This window comes from Alligator mississippiensis, chromosome 16 (genome assembly GCF_030867095.1).
Source record: "Alligator mississippiensis isolate rAllMis1 chromosome 16, rAllMis1, whole genome shotgun sequence".
NCBI lineage: Eukaryota > Metazoa > Chordata > Crocodylia > Alligatoridae > Alligator > Alligator mississippiensis.
The window spans coordinates 11851266-11870554 of record NC_081839.1 but is presented as its reverse complement, the minus strand read 5'-3'; the positions used below and the strand labels follow the sequence as shown (position 1 = coordinate 11870554).

Here is a 19289-nt window from a genome sequence, read left to right as displayed (position 1 = left end):
CCTGGTTTCTAGTCTTAGGGGCATGTGTAGACAAAACAGGGGCCCTAAATTGAAGCAGTGGGTTTTTAAAAAACACTGCTTCATTTTAGGGCCCTTTAAATCCCCATGTTGTGCACACACCTACTTACCTGCCTCTCTGGTGGCGGGGAGGGGGAGCTGCTAGCGGGTGGAGTGGCCCCCGGGGGGGGGGGGGGGGGGGTCTGTTGCTTCCCTCTACGGCAGCAGCAGTGCCACCCCCCCAGGTGACACCCACCCACAGGCACCTGGCTTGGGTGATCCCAGGGGACACCACAGATGCTGAGGGAAACTCTGGGTCCCTGTGCAGCTCAGGCAGGCAGGTTGGCTGGGGGAGGCGGGGAGGAAATCGCTGCTTTTTTTTTCTTGGGCAGAGCCTGCTTTTCAGGGCTGCTGCCTGCAGAGCCCCTGAGCTGCATGTACTTTGCTTCATGGCTGTAGGACAGCAAACTGAAACTTCCCCAAGTCATTTAAGGCACGTTACATTGCTGAATTTGCTACAGCGGCTGGAATTAGTGTGCAATACGCTGCCAACACATGCAAATACCAACACCATTAAAGCGGTGCAAAAGCATTTAACCGGCTTTAAAGTGTCAGGCACACATGCCCCTTGTTTAGTCTATACATGGCCCTGGATTCTAACCTTCAGTTCACATCCATCCTCTGCTTCCTCTGTCCAGCAGGTACTGTTCTCTCCCATTCCTAGTTTCTCATCCTGTCCTTCAGTTCTCCAACTCTAGTTTCTACTCTAGTCTCTCTAAATATACTTTCTCCCTGTTCATGGCTGTGTCCTCCAATCTGTGCCCTCCATTTCTTTGTCCCATATTATTTTCCCAGCTGATCCTAATGATCTATCCCATACCAGTTCCTTCTCTGATTTTTTTATAGCTGACATCCCTCCAGTTCTCACTTCATCCCTATCTAAAACTAGTTTTTCCTCTACTGGCTTGCAGCCTTTTTCTACCCTTAACAGGGTGGTTTATGATCCTAATGATACTTCACCTTATTGCATATCTGGGTTATTTTCCCCTTACAAACCTGATGGTGGCTTTCTCCTCCATGCTTTCTGGGCCCAACAGGGGGCTTATTAAGAGCAAAGGACAGAGATTTTTCCTCTGCTCTCAGTAAAGGCACTTAGGTATAGTTCTGCATTTGCAAGGTAAGATCTGTTTCACCTGTAGCTGGAGCAGGCACAGTGCAGATGAAATTTAGCTGCTAAACATCCAAATACCCAAATGTGCAGGGAGTACATATCAGGTATTTTGGGGTGACTGGTGTTTTTTTGGATAATTTCAGCAAACAGTGCTGCAGTGATAAAACTGTTTTCAGTTGCTTATAACTGGATATGTTGGGCAACCTTAATAAGCAGTTTTACTATTCCTGCTTACAGTCAAATATCTAGAATGCTGAGAGGGAAATGCCAAGTGAATGTTTCAGAGGTTACAAAAAATCAAGCATTTAAAAGATTAGGAAATAGATTTCTTCAAATTTAATTTTGTCTTTTGGTTCTTTGTTTTTTTTCCACTCCCTCTTTGGGGAGGTAGAGGATGATTTGTATTGGAATGATCCTATCTCAGGCAGGGGGTTGGACAAGATGACCAATGGAGGTACCTTCGAGCCCTACTTCTATATGGTGATTGCTATGTGGTCAGGGGTTATAGGTCAATATTATGCACTGAATGAGACTAGACTGTTGGGGAGGGGGTGTGACAAAGGCATCTTCCAGGCCTGGTCCTATTTTGGCCCCTCCCTTGTCTCTAGGCAAACTCCCTACCATGCTCCCCTGCCACGCCTTGTTGATAATGCTTATGATATCAAATAAGCGGAAGGCTGCCCTTTGTGCGCCCAAATGACCGTGGTTGATCAGTACATGCTCCTACCATCCCTACACGTGTCCCATGCCTTGCTGATGTCTCACAGTGTGTTCCACCTCCGGTTCAAAGCCGGGTCAAACTGGACACAGTTGTGTCTTTTCCATGCTGCCTTCTCAGACCGCACACATACCACCCCCCTCTCACTGGGGCCTCTTGCATTCCATCAGCTCTCACGTGGTCTCTTACATACTGCCTGTTCAGGCCACACTCACTCTGCCCTGCTTCAGAGAGATCTGCAGGCTTTTCTCTCCACCCCTTGGTCAGCCCTGGCGTGGTTTTTTTGGGCCTCTCCTATGACCCTTACCCAAACGGGACCGAGCGATTGCTCAACTACAGGCCTACTTCACACCTAGCTCCTCACCAAACCACTACGCCCCTTGGGCCACAACTCTGCCCCTTTACACTAGGGCCTAGGATCTTCCACCCCTTGGGACTCAGCCACTCCTCCATGAGCTTAACTGGCCCCACAACTCCACCCTGCAACTCTCAGGCCCCGGAGTCTTACACCCCCCTTTGGCTCAGGTGCTGCTCATTCACTGTGCCTGGGCCACTTCCAGGGTTCAACACCCCATGCCTCCCCCCCCCCCCCAACTTTCCTGGTAACCCATCCAAAGATGGGGGCAAGGGCTTAGTTGCCTCGACCCACCTTACACTGGGGAGGTTCTCAGTCCTGGTTTATGTGGCCCGGCCCCACCACAGGCAGGACCACTAGGCCTCCCTATCCCAGCAGTGTGTAGTTTGTGGTCATGCCCAGGACCAGTGAGGCCTCCTCCTTCCCCATAGCCTCACCCTTACCTCCGAGATAACTCCTGGAGCAAGAGCTCTGCCAGATGATGTTACTCCCTGCTGGCTGATCTCAAAATGCTCTGCTTTTATAACAGAGCTCTCCCAAAATGGCCACTGTCATTAGCCATGTGGCAGCTCCCTGCTTCAGCCCTTAAAGTGACAGACCTTAAAGGGTGTTCTGTCAGAGGGGAAAGATGGTTGTGTGATCCGAACCTCATCAGTATGCACGTCCTTCTTTAGAGTTGGATAAAAAGTCCATTGGAAATTTGGCCACTCCTAACTTCTGTAAGCTTCACTTGTCAATCTAACTTAACTTTTTGTAACTTGTGTATGAAGTCAAAAACAAATTTTAAAACGTACAGCGTTCCCTTCCATGTCATCATCTGGATTTGAACTTTTTAGCTAGGGACAGAAGTTATGCATAAACCAGTTTATCAGAAACAGGTTTAAACCTGTAACAGAACAGAAGTTCATTGCATTTAAACCACTTTCAAAATGGCTGAAACTAGTTTAAGATAAACTTGGTTGGATGTAGTATCAAACTTAACTGATTTAGGTCAAGCCGGTTTATGGAACTTGTGTCTCAGATCCCCTCCCAGTTCAATTTAACCTTGCAGCCGTGGGCTGTGCTACCTGCTTCAACATAGCAGGGTCTGCCCTGCCCCTCTGCTGTCTAGCTAGAGCGCTATCGTTCCCCTGGCCTGGCTAACTGAGGAGGCGTTGGGGGGGAAAAACCCACCCCTCTGACTGGGCACTGGACCCCCAGCCTGGCACTGCTGGGAGGGGCGGGGGTTTGGCTTCTCCCCCAGGAGCAGGCCTGGAGTTCCCCAGCCACACACCCTCCTCAGCCTCAGCAGGTAGCCCACACTGGGGTTTGGCTCCATCCCTGGGAGCCAGCAGCCTGGCATCCACACCCCCTCCTCAGCCTCCAGGCCAATTGAGGGGGGGGCCAGAGCCTGCAGCAGGGGCTTGGCTCTGCTGCCAGGAGCAGGGCTGGAGTCCCCCAGCTATGCCCCCTCCTTGGCTAACCCAGAGGCTAAGAAGTAGGCGTGACTAGGGTCCCCCTCCTCAGCCCCTAGCACACCCTCTCCTTGGCCTCTGGGCCAGCTGGGGGGTGGAGAGGAGCCTGTACTGGGGCTTGGCTTCACCCGCCAGGGCTGGAGACCCCTAGGCATGCCCTCGTCTCAACCTCCAGGGAGAGGGGGGAGAAGACGGCACTGGGGACTTGGTTTTGGCCTCTCGGGCTGGGAGCCTGGAATGGGTGTGAGCTTTGCCCCCCTGCCCCTCCAGCTGTCTCAAAGGCTGAGGAGGGGTGTGGCTATGGGACTCCAGCCCTGCTGTGAGCAGGTGGAGTAAAGCCCCTGGTTTGGGCCCCTGCTCCCCGCCTCTGCACCCTGCCCTGGTATCTGTCCCATATGCCAGTTCCTGTGGAGGCCAAGCCCAATAGCTCTGTCATACTCCTAAAGCTTCTGTGGCAATTCTGTTACAGCTTCCCAGGGCAGTGCCTGCTACTACTACTACTCTAAGAAAGTGGCTCTAGCCACAAACTATATATTTAGTTATTTTGATTGACTTCCAAACAATTCAAAAAGAGGGTAAATAGCACTTTAAAGGAATCTCGTAACTATAAGAAAAAGTATTTCCCCTGCCCAATGATCTTCACGCTACCGAATATAAAAAGCCCGTGGCAATTATTGAGGGTGTTCAGCTCTTTGGAAAAAGGTCTGTAAGAATGAACCATAATTTAGCAACAGCTTCCATTGGTCCCATAACAAAGCTGACACAGCATTCCACTCCACCCTCTCCACAAATATAGTTTTAGTCCCACTCATCCTACTGAATGCATACTCACTCACTTGCGTGCACTTTACTGTCTCTTGCTTGTTTTCTCTCTTTCCTTGCCACCCCATCTGTAGTTATTTTAGGAAAGCTGATCTTTGGTTTTTGCTTGTATCTGCTAGTGTTACACGGAATTACTTGGATTGGCTCACATCTATCCCATGGGGTAAATGCAGCGAAGAGAACCTGGAACTCACCCGAGCCCAGGCAGTGCTGGAGGAGGATCACTACGGAATGGATGATGTCAAGAAACGAATTCTGGTAAAGCACACTCAAAACATTCAGGCTATCTATTCTAGTTAGCATCGCGCAGCCTAATTATATGTCTTACTTGTGACTCGCCATTGAACTTGTATTTCTTTATATATCTAATGAGGTGATACATGAATATTGTTTAAGCGGGGGCCACAGTTTTAGTGGATCTTTGTGGGAAGATAAGGAGGAGCAGTGTGGGACACCCTCCTCCCCCCGCAAAGAGTGAAATTATTACCGTTCAGAGTGAAATTATTACCATTCTCTGATGTCAATCAGAGACCCAAATTTGTCTCTATTTAATTTATTTTAATTGCTAGTTATTGCTGCTGCTTTGTGAAGTTTTGCCACCTGATAGGCAACGAATAAATGTTAAATGTAGAGGACGGGTTGAATGCCATTCCTAGATCATAAAGGCTAATGTGACGGGGGCAAGCTTGGGGCTGAGATTCAAGTCAGCCTGCCGACCTGTCTATGGGGCAGTCTGCCTAGGCTCACATGCCACAACTTTGCTGTAACAATGAACTGGTGGAAAATGCAGGAAGCTGCCCGTTACATGCCCTGATGCTAGGGGGTGCTATCCGTGGCTCTGTACCGCCCCTACACCATTGCCCTTGCCTTGCAGATGGCGTCCAGTATGTCACGATGCTGTTGGCCTAAAGCCGGGCCAATGTAGTCCTTTGTCAGGCCTCATTCACGCACGCACTCATACCACCCCCGTCTCACTGGGGCCTGTCTCACTCCACCCTCTCACAGGGTCTCTTGCTCGCTGCACGATACTGTGCCCCCTTCACTCTGCCCTGCTCCCTTGAGCAGCCTGGTAGGCCGTCAGGCTTATCCGAGTCACACCTCAGGTGGCGACATTTAGTCTCTTGGGCCTCTCCTGCGACCCTCTCCTGGGTAGTGGCCAGCCGATTCACCGAACAGAGGGCTAACTCTGCCCTAGCTCCTCACCAGGCTTCTCACACCCAACAACTTGAATTCATGGGGTTTGGCCCACATGCTGCCCTTCTGGCCATCCCACAGCCCTACTCAGCACACCCCCTTGGGCTGCCCTTCAGGCAGACCCTCAGCCCTACATAATCCCTATTAGGGCCTTCACTACTGCCCCTTCCCTGGGGCTACACAACTATCCTCTCCCTGGGGTCTCCAAGATCTTTCACCCCTGCAGGTTCAGGTGGCTGCATCTGTGCCTGGCCCCCCTCTTTTCCTGGGGTCTTACACCCCCTGGGGCTCAGGTGGCCATAGCCATGTACCTGGCCCCCTTACCCACAGTGTTTTGGGGGCTGGGGTTATTAAGGTGCCCCGAACTGCCTTTCGTCAGCGAGGTGAGCGGTCCTGGTATTTGAGTGGGGCTGCCATGCTACTGGCAGTCCCACTGAGCCTCCGTATCCCGGCAGGGTGCAGTTTAGGTCATGCCGAGGACCGGGAGCCTCCAAACCATCCTCCTAGCTCTTGCCCTTACCTCCAGGATGTTCCATGCTGCAAGGGAACTGGATGGTGCAGCTCCCTCGGCTACAAGCAGCTAACTGCTGTCTCTGCCTGGCTGGCCTTTGTTTGAAAATGGCTGCCTTAATCAGGTACCTGTTGGCTGCCTTCTCTGGCCCTTAAAGTGGCAGGCACCAGAAGTGCACCGCAAGAGCTAAGTACAGACATTTGGGGCAGTTAAATCAGGTTCTGAATGTCCACCCGATTTAAACTTAGCTCATCCTGGTGCCGACCTTACACTTGCAGATGCAGTCTCAGTGACCAGCAATCTGTTTAAACCTGTAATTTTACAGAAGTTCCATGTACACAAACTGGTTTAAAAATTGGAGAACCCAATTTAAGTGAACCTAGATCTATGTAGTATCAGACTTACTTGATTTAGGTCAAACCAGTGCATGGAACTTCTGTCCACTTCCCCTGTACAGCCCCAGGGCTGGAAAAACCCAGCCACTGGACCCAGCCCCGGGGCTGCTCTTTTCATTTCCTCTATACTGGTCTATTTTTTGCAACCCTGTCCGGCCCCTTGCTCCCCCTCCCCCTGCCCAGCCAGTCCTCTCAACCCCCATCCCACAAGCCACTCCTGGTGCTACTGCTTTTATCATCCTTTGCCACTGCCAGAGCTGAATAAGTCTGGTAGGGGGGCAGTGTTGCCACCAGCATAGCCCAGTCCAAGCCCCCCCTCCCCAGCTGGGAGGAGCCTGGCGCTGGCCCCAGCCCACAGCAGCAGCCTGCCCTTGCCCTGCACACAGATTTGGGGGCACATGCCCCCCATACCCTCCTGGGGTGCATGCAACGTCAGAAGCTGCCACCCCCTCCCATGTGCCCTCTGGACGAGCTGCTCACAGCTCAATCCTGCACTCCACCCCAACCGTGCAGCACCTGCCCCTGCCCCAGCCCCACTTCCTCCCTCACCATGGGGGCCTCGATGTGCCCTTTCCCTCCACACCCCCGCCTGCAGGAGCTCCCCGTTCACTGCCAACACCACTGCGGCTGCCTGTGGGAGCTCCCCACTCACCACCACCAAGTGCTGCTGCCACCGCCTACGGGCAGTTGCTGTGTCCCCCCAGCCTCTGGGGGCATGTGGCGTTCATGCATGCTATTGCCAAAAGTTCAGCAATTTCACCTTTGAGTTCCTTCAGAACTCTCAGATGAATGCCATCCAGTGCTAGCAACTTATTAGTATTTATCGATTTGTTCCAAAACCTTTTCTGCTGTCAAATCAGTGTGATCCAACTCTTCAGACTTATCTACTAGGAAGGATTGATCTTTCATGGGAATTTTGCCAGTATCTTCTGCAGTAAAAACTGATACAAAAAATTAATTTAGCTTCTCTGCTATTGTCCTCTGCTATCATCCTGGAGTGTACCTTTTACATCTTGGGCACCTAATGGTTCCATGAATGATCTTACTAGCTTTCTGTTTTTGATGCATGTTTTAAAAGTTTTTATTATTAAGTTCAGCATCTTTTGCCAGACAGTCCACATTCTTTTTTGACCTGCCTTATTTCACTTTTACACTTGACCAACTAGAGTTTGTGAGCTTTCGTGTTTTCTTCATTTGAGCATGCCTTTTTTTTTTTTGAAGTATGCCTTTTCCCTTTGGCTGGCCTCCTTAACTGCTATTCAGTCATGCAGGGGTTTTATTGAACTACTTGGTACTCCTTTTGATTTGTGGTATACACTTTTTCTGAGTGTCTAATATGGTATTTTAAAACAATTTTTAGGCTACCTGTGGATTTTTTATGTTGTTGACTACTCCTTTAAACTCCTTTCTAACTAACTTATTCATTTTTGTGTAATTTCCCTTCCCAAAGCTGTATATTCGCCTAGTGGACTTTTTCTGTTTGCTCCTTCCCACTAGGATGTTTCATGTGATTGTTACAGTTGCTATTACATAATGTCTCACCTATAGATACTTCTTGAACCAAATCCTGTGCGTTATTCAGGATTAGGTCTAGCATTCTCCTCTTGTGGGTTTCAAGACAAGTTGCTCTAGAAAGCAGTTCTGTATTACATCCATATATTTTAAATCCGTATCTTACCCTGATGAGGTGTTTACCCAGTCTGTGTAAGGATAATAAACACCTTGTTTTTGAAAGGAAGCTTAAAGGGAAAAAAATCTTCCTAGTGGAAACTAAGTAGCAGCAGCTAGGGAGCCAAGCCTGCTCTTAAGCCTGCTGCTTGTCCTGCACACCAGATGGCACTCACAAACCAATTGGCATGACAGGTCCAGGTCTGCATACCAGCCTGATCTGGTGCATGGGGCCATGTCATCCAGCCAGGGGGCTCCCCATGTGTCCTCATGCACATTCCAGCTTTTGCCCGCTGGTTTCGGGGAAGAAGATGTGGGTTATGCAAGACAATACGTAACCAAGATGCTTTGGTGAAATGTGGAGGTACTGCCTACTAACATGCTAGATCTCTTCTTTTCTTCAGGAATTCATAGCAGTCAGCCAGTTGCGAGGGTCAACTCAAGGGAAGATTCTTTGTTTTTATGGCCCTCCTGGAGTTGGAAAGACTAGCATTGCTCGCTCCATTGCTAGAGCATTAAACAGAGAGTATTTCCGCTTCAGCGTTGGAGGAATGACTGATGTGGCAGAAATCAAAGGACACAGGTTGGTTTACTTTGATATGACCCCAACAGATTTTACCAGTCTTGCAAAATAAGTTACTTGAACACAATATCAATTTTTAAATCAGGGTGTCAAACTCAAATCAGCTGGTGGGCCATATTCCCTGCCAGGACCCAGGGGCTTAACACTACTGCCATTCATTCACACCCTCCTGCCTCCCAACTGCCATGATTTTTTTTTCTGTCACCAGAGGTTATCAAAATAGTAAATTCAGAGACAGGAAAAGAGGGGATGAGAGGGTATCTATTTCCAGTGGGATCTGTGTTAACCCAGTGAGTGCTGGCTGCATCAGCACAGTAGCCTTAGTAGCCATGGTGTCCACCTCCACACGCTGGATCCAGTCCATAGGCTGGCTGTATGTTTGCCACCTCTGATTTAGATAATACCTCTCCCTCAAAAACTTTCATATAGGTGCCTAGAAACTTCTGCTTACTGGAGTGGAGTTAATAAACTTCTTCACAGAAATGCAGGCACCACAGAATGGAGATGATGCAAGTAATACTGTTCTGATGTCTGCTGGTTGCCTGATTTTTTGGAGGATTAGGACCTTCTTTCTGAAAAAAGCTTCACAAGCAGAGACTACCCTTCTTGGGAAGGATAAGAGTAAAAGTATACAAAATAGGCAAATGAGACCCAGCAAAAGTTTTATTTGATTTTTGTTTAAGATGGATGGAACTGAGAACACTTTTAAACTAGTAAAAGACAGTGCTCTTCTGTGTTGAAGCTCCTTGGCCCATGATATGGAAATAAAATGTAGGGGTGGGATATATCAGATGTTTTCAATCTGGCTGGTGTGGGCGTAGATGTGACAGGAAGCAAGTATCTCCTGTCTGAGTCTTGCCTGCTATGTCTTGATATATGAGGTGTGTGGTATTTTTTTTGAGGACTCTCCAGTTAGCTCATGTAACATTGCAGTGCATCATAATTCTCAGCCCCTTTTAAAGGGAGTTGCATAGTATCTTCCCTGCTCCTCATCCAACTGTTTCACACCTCTTGGATTAATATTCATAGCTTCCTATCTCAGAATCTCTCCAAAAACAGCTGGGCTACCTTAAAACTCTCAGGCTTTTCAGTAAGTTGTTAACCTGCCATAAACTCTTGGTCTGCCATATATAGTCTTATGATCTTAGTGGTTCATTACGATATAATGATAGTTCATTACCACTCTGACTCTCCAGCAGTGTCAGAGTTGATTCTGCATTGTCTGCTGTAGCGAAGACTCTTGTCATGCATCTCATGAGCAGGCCACTTTCTCCTGGAATTCAGGCATAGGATAGGGCATGGGAGACCCAGGGCTACTCTTGACTCAACACTCAGGACTCCTTGGGCCACTTCTATATCTGAGTCTGTCCCATGTGGGGGTGTCTCTGCTGACTTTTGCAATATACTTGAAGCATATCAGCCTTCCCAACCCTTTTTCTTTGCTCTGTTAAATTCACTGATACATAGGTCTTTTATGCACGGTGAATTTTCCTGACCTCTGAAGTACCTTTTTCCTTGCTGGTCTGAGATTTGATTACTTCACCAGCTTGCTTTCCTTATACATTAGCAATGTGCAGAGCTGGAAGTGATCAGCTTTTCAGCTTTAAAGAAGGCTGGTATCTCATTTATTATATCCCATGTGACTTTCACCCTAGCATAAGGTCAGGGCTTTCATAGTTTGATGTTTTGTACTTCTGTTACCCCTCACTCAAAAGCTTTGCCATTATCTTGGGTACCAGTTCCTTCTTGCTTAGAGCACTAGGTTACTTTATAATATAAGTTATTTTACAATTTAGCCCTCTTTCCTGGTTTTGAATGTAGGCTAAGCACCATCCCCATCAAATAAGGACATGATGGAACCCCTGCCCCATCTTTCCTCTTCTCCAAGGTGTAACAAATATACTTAGCTTTTTCACTACAATATATGAGGAAATAAAACCCAGTCACCCTAAACTATAAAGCAACTAAAACAAGACATAAATGTGCAGCCCACGCAGCTTCCCAAACCATGCATCTAGATCTGAATACTAGAATGAGACTTGATGGGTCTTTGAGCCCTAGTGTGGTGGTTGTGAAGGGTTGCTGAGAGCATTCTCCTTAGACGCAAGAAATCAAGATCTATTTCTGTTCCATCAGCTGCATGCTATATTGTCCAATGTGTGTAGTACCCTGCTCCTCTTCCCTGAATATTGTCTCTTATAAAACAGGAGGACATACGTTGGAGCAATGCCAGGAAAAATAATCCAGTGCCTAAAGAAGACCAAGACAGAAAATCCCCTTATCCTGATTGATGAGGTGATGTATGAAGTCAGATCTGATCTGTCTTCTGACTTGTATTTTTAAACATTGGGTATTCAGTCTCAGCCTGCTGGAGAAACACAGGTTTACATTTACACAAATGCCCAGGTCCAAAAATGATGTTGAATAGGACTTATTCCCTAGTCACTTAGATGCTATTGAAAATGTTACTATAAAGCTTTTACGTTCTCCTTTTTTTGCCTGTGTCAATGTAGAAAGGTGTGTATTAAGGTAAAATTCCAGTTTTCTATTACAGTGTAGCCCTTAGATTGAGTGCCTAGTTTACATGCATCTTCATGAGAAGGATGAGTGGGCATCAATACTAACTGTCTTTTTATGATTCATAGAGGGATTCCTCCCTTTGGTTGCATGTAAAGGAGTCATGTGAGGAGTAAGAAATTAACCCAGTCACATACATGCCTAACTTAATTTGGGGTTAAATGTAAAGCTGTGGGCCCCTAATCCAACACTTTAAACTCCTGCAAAAAAGTAACTTCAGGAAAACAAACAAGGTGTAGTAAGTTGTAGTGTATTAGGCCACTGACAGGTGTTCATTTGAGAAGATCATCGAGGAGCACATCTGTGATGGGCCGGCATCGGGGATGATGCTCAAGGGCAACCAGCACGGTTTCATTAAGGGCAGGTCATGTCAGACCAACCTGATTGCCTTTTACGATCAGGTCACAAAAGCATTGGATGCAGGTGTCGCCGTGGATGTAGTCTTTCTGGACTTCAGCATGGCCTTTGACACTGTCAACCACCCCATCCTCATTAAAAAACTAGGCAACTGGCATCGATGCCTACACAGTCAGATGGATTGCTAATTGGCTGAAGGGTCGTACTCAGAGGGTGGTGGTGGACGGGTCATGTTCCACCTGCGGGGAAGTGGGCAGCGGAGTCCCCCAGGGCTCGGTCTTTGGGCCCACACTGTTCAATTTCTTTATCAGCGATTTGAACGACAGGGTGAAAAGCAACCTGTTCAAATTTGCTGATGATACCAAAATTTGGGGTGAGGTGGGCACACTAGTAGGGAGGGAAAGACTGCAGAAAGACCTGGATAGGTTGCAAGGGTGGGCTAACAAAAACAGGATGCCTTTCAATACAGACAAGTGCAGGGTGCTGCACTTGGGCAGTAGTAACCGGCAGCACACTTATAAGATGGGAAGCTCCCTTCTTGAGAGCACAGAGGCAGAAAGGGATCTTGGAGTCATCATTGACTCCAAGATGAACATGGGCCGACAATGCGAGGTCACGGTCGGCAGGGCTAACCGGACCCTATCGTGCATCCACAGGTGCATCTCAAGTAGGGCCAAGGAGGTGATCCTCCCCCTCTACGCGACACTGGTCAGGCCACAGCTGGAGTACTGTGTCCAGTTCTGGGCACCCCACTTCAAGAGGGATGTGGACAACATTGAGAGGGTCCAGAGGAGGGCCACCCGCATGATTTGGGGACAGCAGGGCAGACCCTACAATCAGAGGCTACAGGACCTGAACCTGTTCAGCCTTCACAAGAGAAGGCTGAGGGGGGACCTTGTGACCGTCTATAAACTCACTAGGGGGGACCAGAAGGGTTTGGGGGAGACCTTGTTACCCCTAGCGCCCCCTGGGATAACAAGGAATAACGGCCACAAGTTGTTGGAGAGTAGGTTTAGATTAGACATCCGTAAGAACCACTTCATAGTTAGGGCAGCTAGGATCTGGAACCAGCTTCCTAGGGAAGTGGTGCTGGCTTCTACCCTGGGGGTCTTTAAGAAGTGGCTCGATGCCTACCTGGCTGGGGTCACTTGAGCCCAGTTTTCCTCCTCCCCAGGCAGGGGGTCAGATTTGAAGATCTACAAGGTCCTTTCTGACCCTACTTCTATGATTTAAAGGCGTGATGGGATCTGATCTCCGATCCCAACATTCATGCCTCGTGCCATGACACATGCATGGCAGGATATGGGTTTTTGAGATTGGGACCAGACCCTAATTGTGCCCTGCTTGCCAGGGAGCCTGGTATCATGATCCTGGGCTTCCCCTGTACAATGATCAGCTGATTGTCAGCTGGCAGGGACTGCCATGGCTAGATTGAACCCCAGTGTGGTCTTGATGCTGCCAGTGATCAGCTGATTATCATCTGGCAGGGGCTGTATTTGGGGCCAGTTGGAGACCCTGATGCAGTCCTCCCTGTCACACATTCATTTTAAGGTGTGATGGGAACCAGCCACAAAATTAGTTACACATTTTTTGTGTAATAATTTTCTGACTGGTGTCATGTTTTATTGCACCATAAATTGCTTTAATATGTGACTGTGTTACACTTTAAGATGCAATTGCCTTTGATTGTGATAGCCTCTAATGGTCTTGAAAAGACTAGCAGGTTTCATAACCAGTTACCAAACCACACTTTTTCTTTGGTGTTTGTTTGTTTTTAAAAGAAATCAAATTGGGCAGTGGAAAGTGGTGTTCTGTTGCTACACAGTTGTGTTCTGTCCGAGAAGCCCCTTCGTTTCACATCTGTACAACTTGTTTTTCTGTTTTTTAAGAAGATCCCATTACCTTGCCAAGTGTGCTGATTTATTGGTGTACTATTGACTGTGTGCACTTGAACCATGTGATCTGATCTTGTGATGAACAGCTATTCAAACACCTGATCCATTGCAGAGGACAGTGGCTTTCCAAACACTGAAAAGGTGCCTCTCGAACCTTTTCAGTAAAATCCATTATGGTAAAAAGTCTTTCAGGTTACTAAATCTTAAATGTTCTTCTTCCCTATAGGTAGATAAAATAGGGAGAGGTTATCAAGGAGATCCATCTTCAGCCCTTCTAGAACTGCTGGACCCAGAACAGAACTCCAATTTCTTGGATCATTACCTTGATGTTCCAGTGGATTTGTCAAAGGTATTTTTCCACTTTGTATTGTGAAGATGGAAGCTTACAGGTCTTATTCAGAAATACCCTAGCTATTCAAACTGGTACTTCAGAGAACAAAATAAGGGAATGTATATCATCCTGTTTCTTAGGAAGATGTGATCAGGACACATAGTGTTCCATATCAGCCTCTAACAGGGGTCAATTGCAAGCCTAAACCAGTATGCATTTTACAGAAAGCATTCCATCTAGCTAGGTACATCTCATCCATAGTATTCACACATGTAAGATGTCCTAGGAGCCTATTCAGCCTCTGTCAGTTATGGACCTAATGGAGCACAGAGGTACTTCTTTTCATCAAGAAAGCAGTATTCTCATGCTTATGTTATCTAATGCAAGTAAAGTGACCTAATGCAGGGCATTGCAAGTACCTTTCAGACTTCTGGCCTTGGATAGCTCTATGATGCTGTATCCTACCCCCGGCTTAAGTATTACTGCATGTGGGGCCAGTATACTTGCTCAAAGGATCCATATTTGAATTATCTGACTGCTGCTCTCAGGTCTTGGCATCTGGGGGTATCTAGAAGGAGATATCAGGAAGTTTTCCATGCCCTGTTACAGGGGGTTCCTATTCTCAAGTTCTAGAAGCAGACAGTTTTCCCCGTACACCTGTTCAACTATTCTGAATTCCTAGTGTGTGCTGTGTACCTGGCAAAACATTAATTTAAGGAGAAAAGGTAACCTTATTCTACAGCTCTGGAATCTAAAGCCTTTTCTCTATAGTTAGAAGCTAGAACACAGAGGGAGAAGTCACATTATAATCGGAGAACCACAGAACTGACATAATAAACACTCATAGAATGAAGTGAAGTGGCATGTTAGTGAGAAACACCTAACTTGGTTTGTAATCTTCAGGTGCTTTTTATTTGTACCGCCAATGTAACTGAAACCATTCCAGAGCCACTGAGGGACAGAATGGAAATAATCAACGTATCGGGATATGTTGCAGAAGAGAAAATTGCCATTGCAGAGGTGAGAGAAGCTACGTTGCAAATGAGCCTTTTGCAGCTCCCTGTCCTTGAACTGCATCAGATGAAGGAAAATATTTTGGAGAGTAAAGCTGTATGCTTACGCTCAGCAAGCATGCTCAAAGAAACGCTACCATGCAAAACAGACCCCATATATTATCTGCTTTCCCAACTCCATTATGGGCAGGTCCTGGATATATTTTGGCTTTAGAAAATGAGTATGGGGCTAATGGCAGAATGAAGCTTAATTAATTGAATCGATCAAGTTTTAAGCTGTGAACAACAATAGGAATATGTAATGGCTTTTTTTTTTCCAGAGATACTTGGTCCCTCAAGCACGTGTCCTATGTGGTTTAGATGAAAGCAAGGCCAAGATAACATCAGATGTGTTGACAGTTCTTATCAAGCAGTACTGTAGAGAAAGTGGAGTGAGAAATCTGCAGAAGCAGGTGGAAAAGGTGAGGGGAGATTGTGTATAAAGACCACTGTTTTGTGCTGTCAGCTTTGGCATCTCTTGCTAGAGTAGCTAACTCTTGTCTTGCACAGGTATTAAGGAAATCTGCTTATAAAATTGTCAGTGGAGAAGCAGACACAGTTGAAGTAACACCTGAAAACTTGCAGGACTTTGTTGGAAAGCCTGTCTTCACCGTGGATCGAATGTATGATACCACTCCTCCTGGAGTAGTGATGGGTTTGGCCTGGACAGCTATGGGTAAGATGTAGCAAATACAGTAGTTACTAACAAGGTTCTCATGTATAATGGATTGTTGTGCATCCAGGAGAAGCTGACTGCATTTTGTCCTGGTAAGGCAAAGTTACTAGATCTGAAAGTTGAGTAGTAACTGTGGAGCTGGAATAGTTCTCTGAATTTGGGACATAGCCACGTAGGTGAGGAAATGGAACACCTCCACCAAGTCCAAGGTGGGAACTTATTTAACATTAGTAAAACTTTGCTCCTGTATTCTGACTTGCTTTTGATCAAAAATTGATGGTCACTCCTTTCCTCTGGTAAGGATTCAGATTAGGGTGCATTCTCTCTGAGGCTCTGTATTGTGTGTGAACTGTGTGTTATTGTGAGCATAAAGGCATTTGTAAGCATAAACCTGTAGCAGCCTCTAGCTTGTCTTCTGCCTTGGTGTACAGTACTGATGTGGTAAGCAGTGCAGCGGGTCTTTCACCAGAGACTTGGCTTTCCGTTTAGAATGAAAATATATTTTTACTGACCCTCTGAGCTCAGGTGTTCTATAAAGGGTGTGATGCAGATTTTTAGTGCCACGTCAGTTGTGACTTCAACATAAATTGGTTTAGATATTTGGTGGACACAGAGCTACAGATGTAAACTGGGGTATTTTTAGTAGCTGACCTACATTTGTCCATTAGTTAAATTTCCTCGAAGGGCCCAGGTGGCTTTGCAGAATACAAGTAGTAATGTCTTCAGGATGGTGGCTAAATGTATTTATTTTATTATACACTGTCTTTCCCAGAAAAGGCTCAGGGCAACTTGCAATAAAAAGACAAAAAAACCTTAAAAACAGAACTATTAAAATAAGAAAGTGTGCTCGTTTCAATTACATTACAAAACAGGGTTGCAAAAGTTGCCCAAAAACTTTAGGAAGATGCAGTAACAACTTTCAGATAGGCTCAACTAGGGCTAGTGTTAGTTCAAAGCATTTGGAGACTGTAAGAGTAACTGTGTGTAGTCATCTAATCTTATTCTTGTTGGTTTCAAATGCTTTGATGGCACAGCTATAGATATTTGCATTGGGTAGGAGTTGCAAGTGGTGGTAGTTTATTGGTCTAAATGAGCTACTAACTGGAGAATGTCAGTAATTTGCCAGTGTGATTTCAAACTAACCTACCCAAGAGAATTTAGAGCTCAGACTTTAAATAATCTTTGTGCCAGTGTTACTGATGTCTTGCCAAAGACCTATTAACTAGAGCTTGGGGTTTGAATGGGCCCTGGTTCACTGTAAACCGCTTTAAATTGCTAGCACGCTTAATCCTCTTTTGCTTCTGATCATGTTTCATAGGAGGTTCCACTCTGTTTATTGAAACATCCTTACGGCGACCCAAAGACACGGAAAATAAGGATGGATCTCTCGAACTAACAGGCCAGCTGGGAGACGTGATGAAAGAGAGTGCCAAAATAGCTTACACATTTGCACGATTTTTCCTGATGCAGAAGGAGCCTGGCAATGATTTTCTTGTCACCTCCCATATCCATTTGCACGTGCCAGAGGTAAAGTGAGCCAAGAGTCCCAATTCCTTAGGAGTTATATAAGAGCCTAGACAAACAGCTTGAGAGAGAAACAGACATGCCAGGTTTGTTGGGTTAGAGAGGGCTTAGTCCAGTCATCCTTATCGTGCAGATAGTTTGCCTTCAGCAGGAGACCTAGACAAATGTAAAATATGACATTATTCCTTGGTATCCTGGGAAGATGTTCAGATAAGATTTGCTTCCATCTCCTTTCCTCAGGAGCCATATGGTGAGGATAATACTGTGCACTTGGCACTTCAGCCAAGATTCTAGGCATTTTATTATATTTCCCCTGTTGGGTAGATGGGGAAGCTCCAGCACAGAGATGAATTCCCTTGTTCTTTGGATAAGTTATAGCCTGAGATTTAGGAGACCTTGGTTCAACTTTCTGCCTCACTAGCTCAGTTTGAACCTGGACAAGTCCCTCTAACTAAGTAATGTAGGTTTCCAAGTCACTTATTCAGGCTGATCTGATTACTAAACTATTGCAGAAACTCCACTGAAGTTGTAAAAAGTAATTCAGAATCCTTCAGCTCCAGCTGCTACAAAATTCATTAGGCATCTATGTTTTGGACTGCAAAAGTATCTAGGTGTCTAAATTTTAGGCTTCTGTACATACATAGAAGCATCCCACTCTGAACATCGAGGTGCTAGCTCCTGCCTAAGCTCCACTGTGAATCTAGATCAGAGGCAGAGCAATACCTAAACTGTGTCTGAGTCCCTGGAGAACCCAGATCAGTAGATGTGCCCAGGGCACATTTAACTCATTTACACCATTGAGTTCAGTACAAGATGCAGCAGCCACAGTCACTTTCACATTAACATGGGAGACGGAGATGCTGCTCACATTTTACTTAATAGCCTTCTGGTTAGAGAAATCATCTAGGGTTGAACAGGTCTTTTTCCTCCTGTATTTTCTCCTGTATTAGAGTTTGACACCATAATTTTATAACTTATCCTTTGAATACTAGTTGTTATTTCTCAGTGCTAATTCCCTGAAAGACTGCATCCATCACTTGAGATTTTTCTGTTATTTTCCCTTTCAGTATGTATTTCACTTCCTTGATTGCTTTCCAGTGATATTTCTTACATTTAAAACTAAGCTGCCATTACATTAGCTCAGGACTGGTTTTCTTATGGGTCTCCATTTTTTTTTATTCTCCTTAAATTATATCCAGTCTGTCTTCTTTCCCCCCTCTCCCCAGCTCTGTGGTTTGTGTTCTGTATACCATATTTACTCAAAAAGAAGATGGGTTTAGTGCCTTGTCTTAAAATCGCATAAAAGGAAACCACATAAAATACTATCTTTGAACTGCTGCTAAAACAGCATGTGCTCAGTAATGTAAAATGACTATGATGTTGTTTTAATGCAGCCCAACATTGAGCAGGACTATAAAACACGTGGCCTATATTGGACAACAGTGCTAGTGGGAGCCTTTTTTTACAAATTTTATTAAAAATACACTTATCCTGCACTTACAAAGCTACACATATTGTGTGTTCTTGTTTTACCAAAACTTCATATCACAGAAACAAATACATATAAAAAACACACAGCTACATATATTAAACCCTTAAACAACAGACATCAACTTCCCACAAAAAATAAACCCTTACAGAAATCTTTTTCTTCATATAGAATCCCACGAAAAACTTACCTTGCTAACTACCTGAAACTGTCTACCCCTCCCATCAGTCTTTTTTGTTGATTTAGTGAAACAAGTGTGTCCAGTCTTTTCTCCTCCACTTCTCTGCCTCTTTCTCTCCAATCTTGTCCTTGTCCCAGTTGATGTAGTATTTCAGTTCATGGAGCCCAAGCTTCAGGCACTCTCTTTCAGTGAAAGCTAATCCCTTATACACCCAGAATTACTTTCTATAAACTAGTTTTAACATATGCTAATAAAGTCTGTAACATTTCCTCCAGTCCCTTTGGTATGAGTCCATATAGCATCATCTCCAGCATTTAACAACAGGTTTATTTTGGTGAC

At 45.9% G+C, this 19289-nt stretch overlaps 1 protein-coding gene across 1 annotated transcript in view; it reads left to right on the top strand.

Annotated features, from left to right (window-relative positions):
• LONP1 (lon peptidase 1, mitochondrial) overlaps positions 1-19289 on the top strand; it is a 67627-nt gene that overhangs the window by 37526 nt on the left and 10812 nt on the right. The window contains exons 9-16 of the mRNA XM_006262131.4: positions 4637-4775; positions 8690-8868; positions 11076-11163; positions 13924-14046; positions 14932-15048; positions 15362-15502; positions 15591-15756; positions 17075-17283. Of these exons, the coding sequence (XP_006262193.4) occupies positions 4637-4775; positions 8690-8868; positions 11076-11163; positions 13924-14046; positions 14932-15048; positions 15362-15502; positions 15591-15756; positions 17075-17283 (1162 nt within the window). The remainder of the gene's footprint in view (positions 1-4636; positions 4776-8689; positions 8869-11075; positions 11164-13923; positions 14047-14931; positions 15049-15361; positions 15503-15590; positions 15757-17074; positions 17284-19289) is intronic.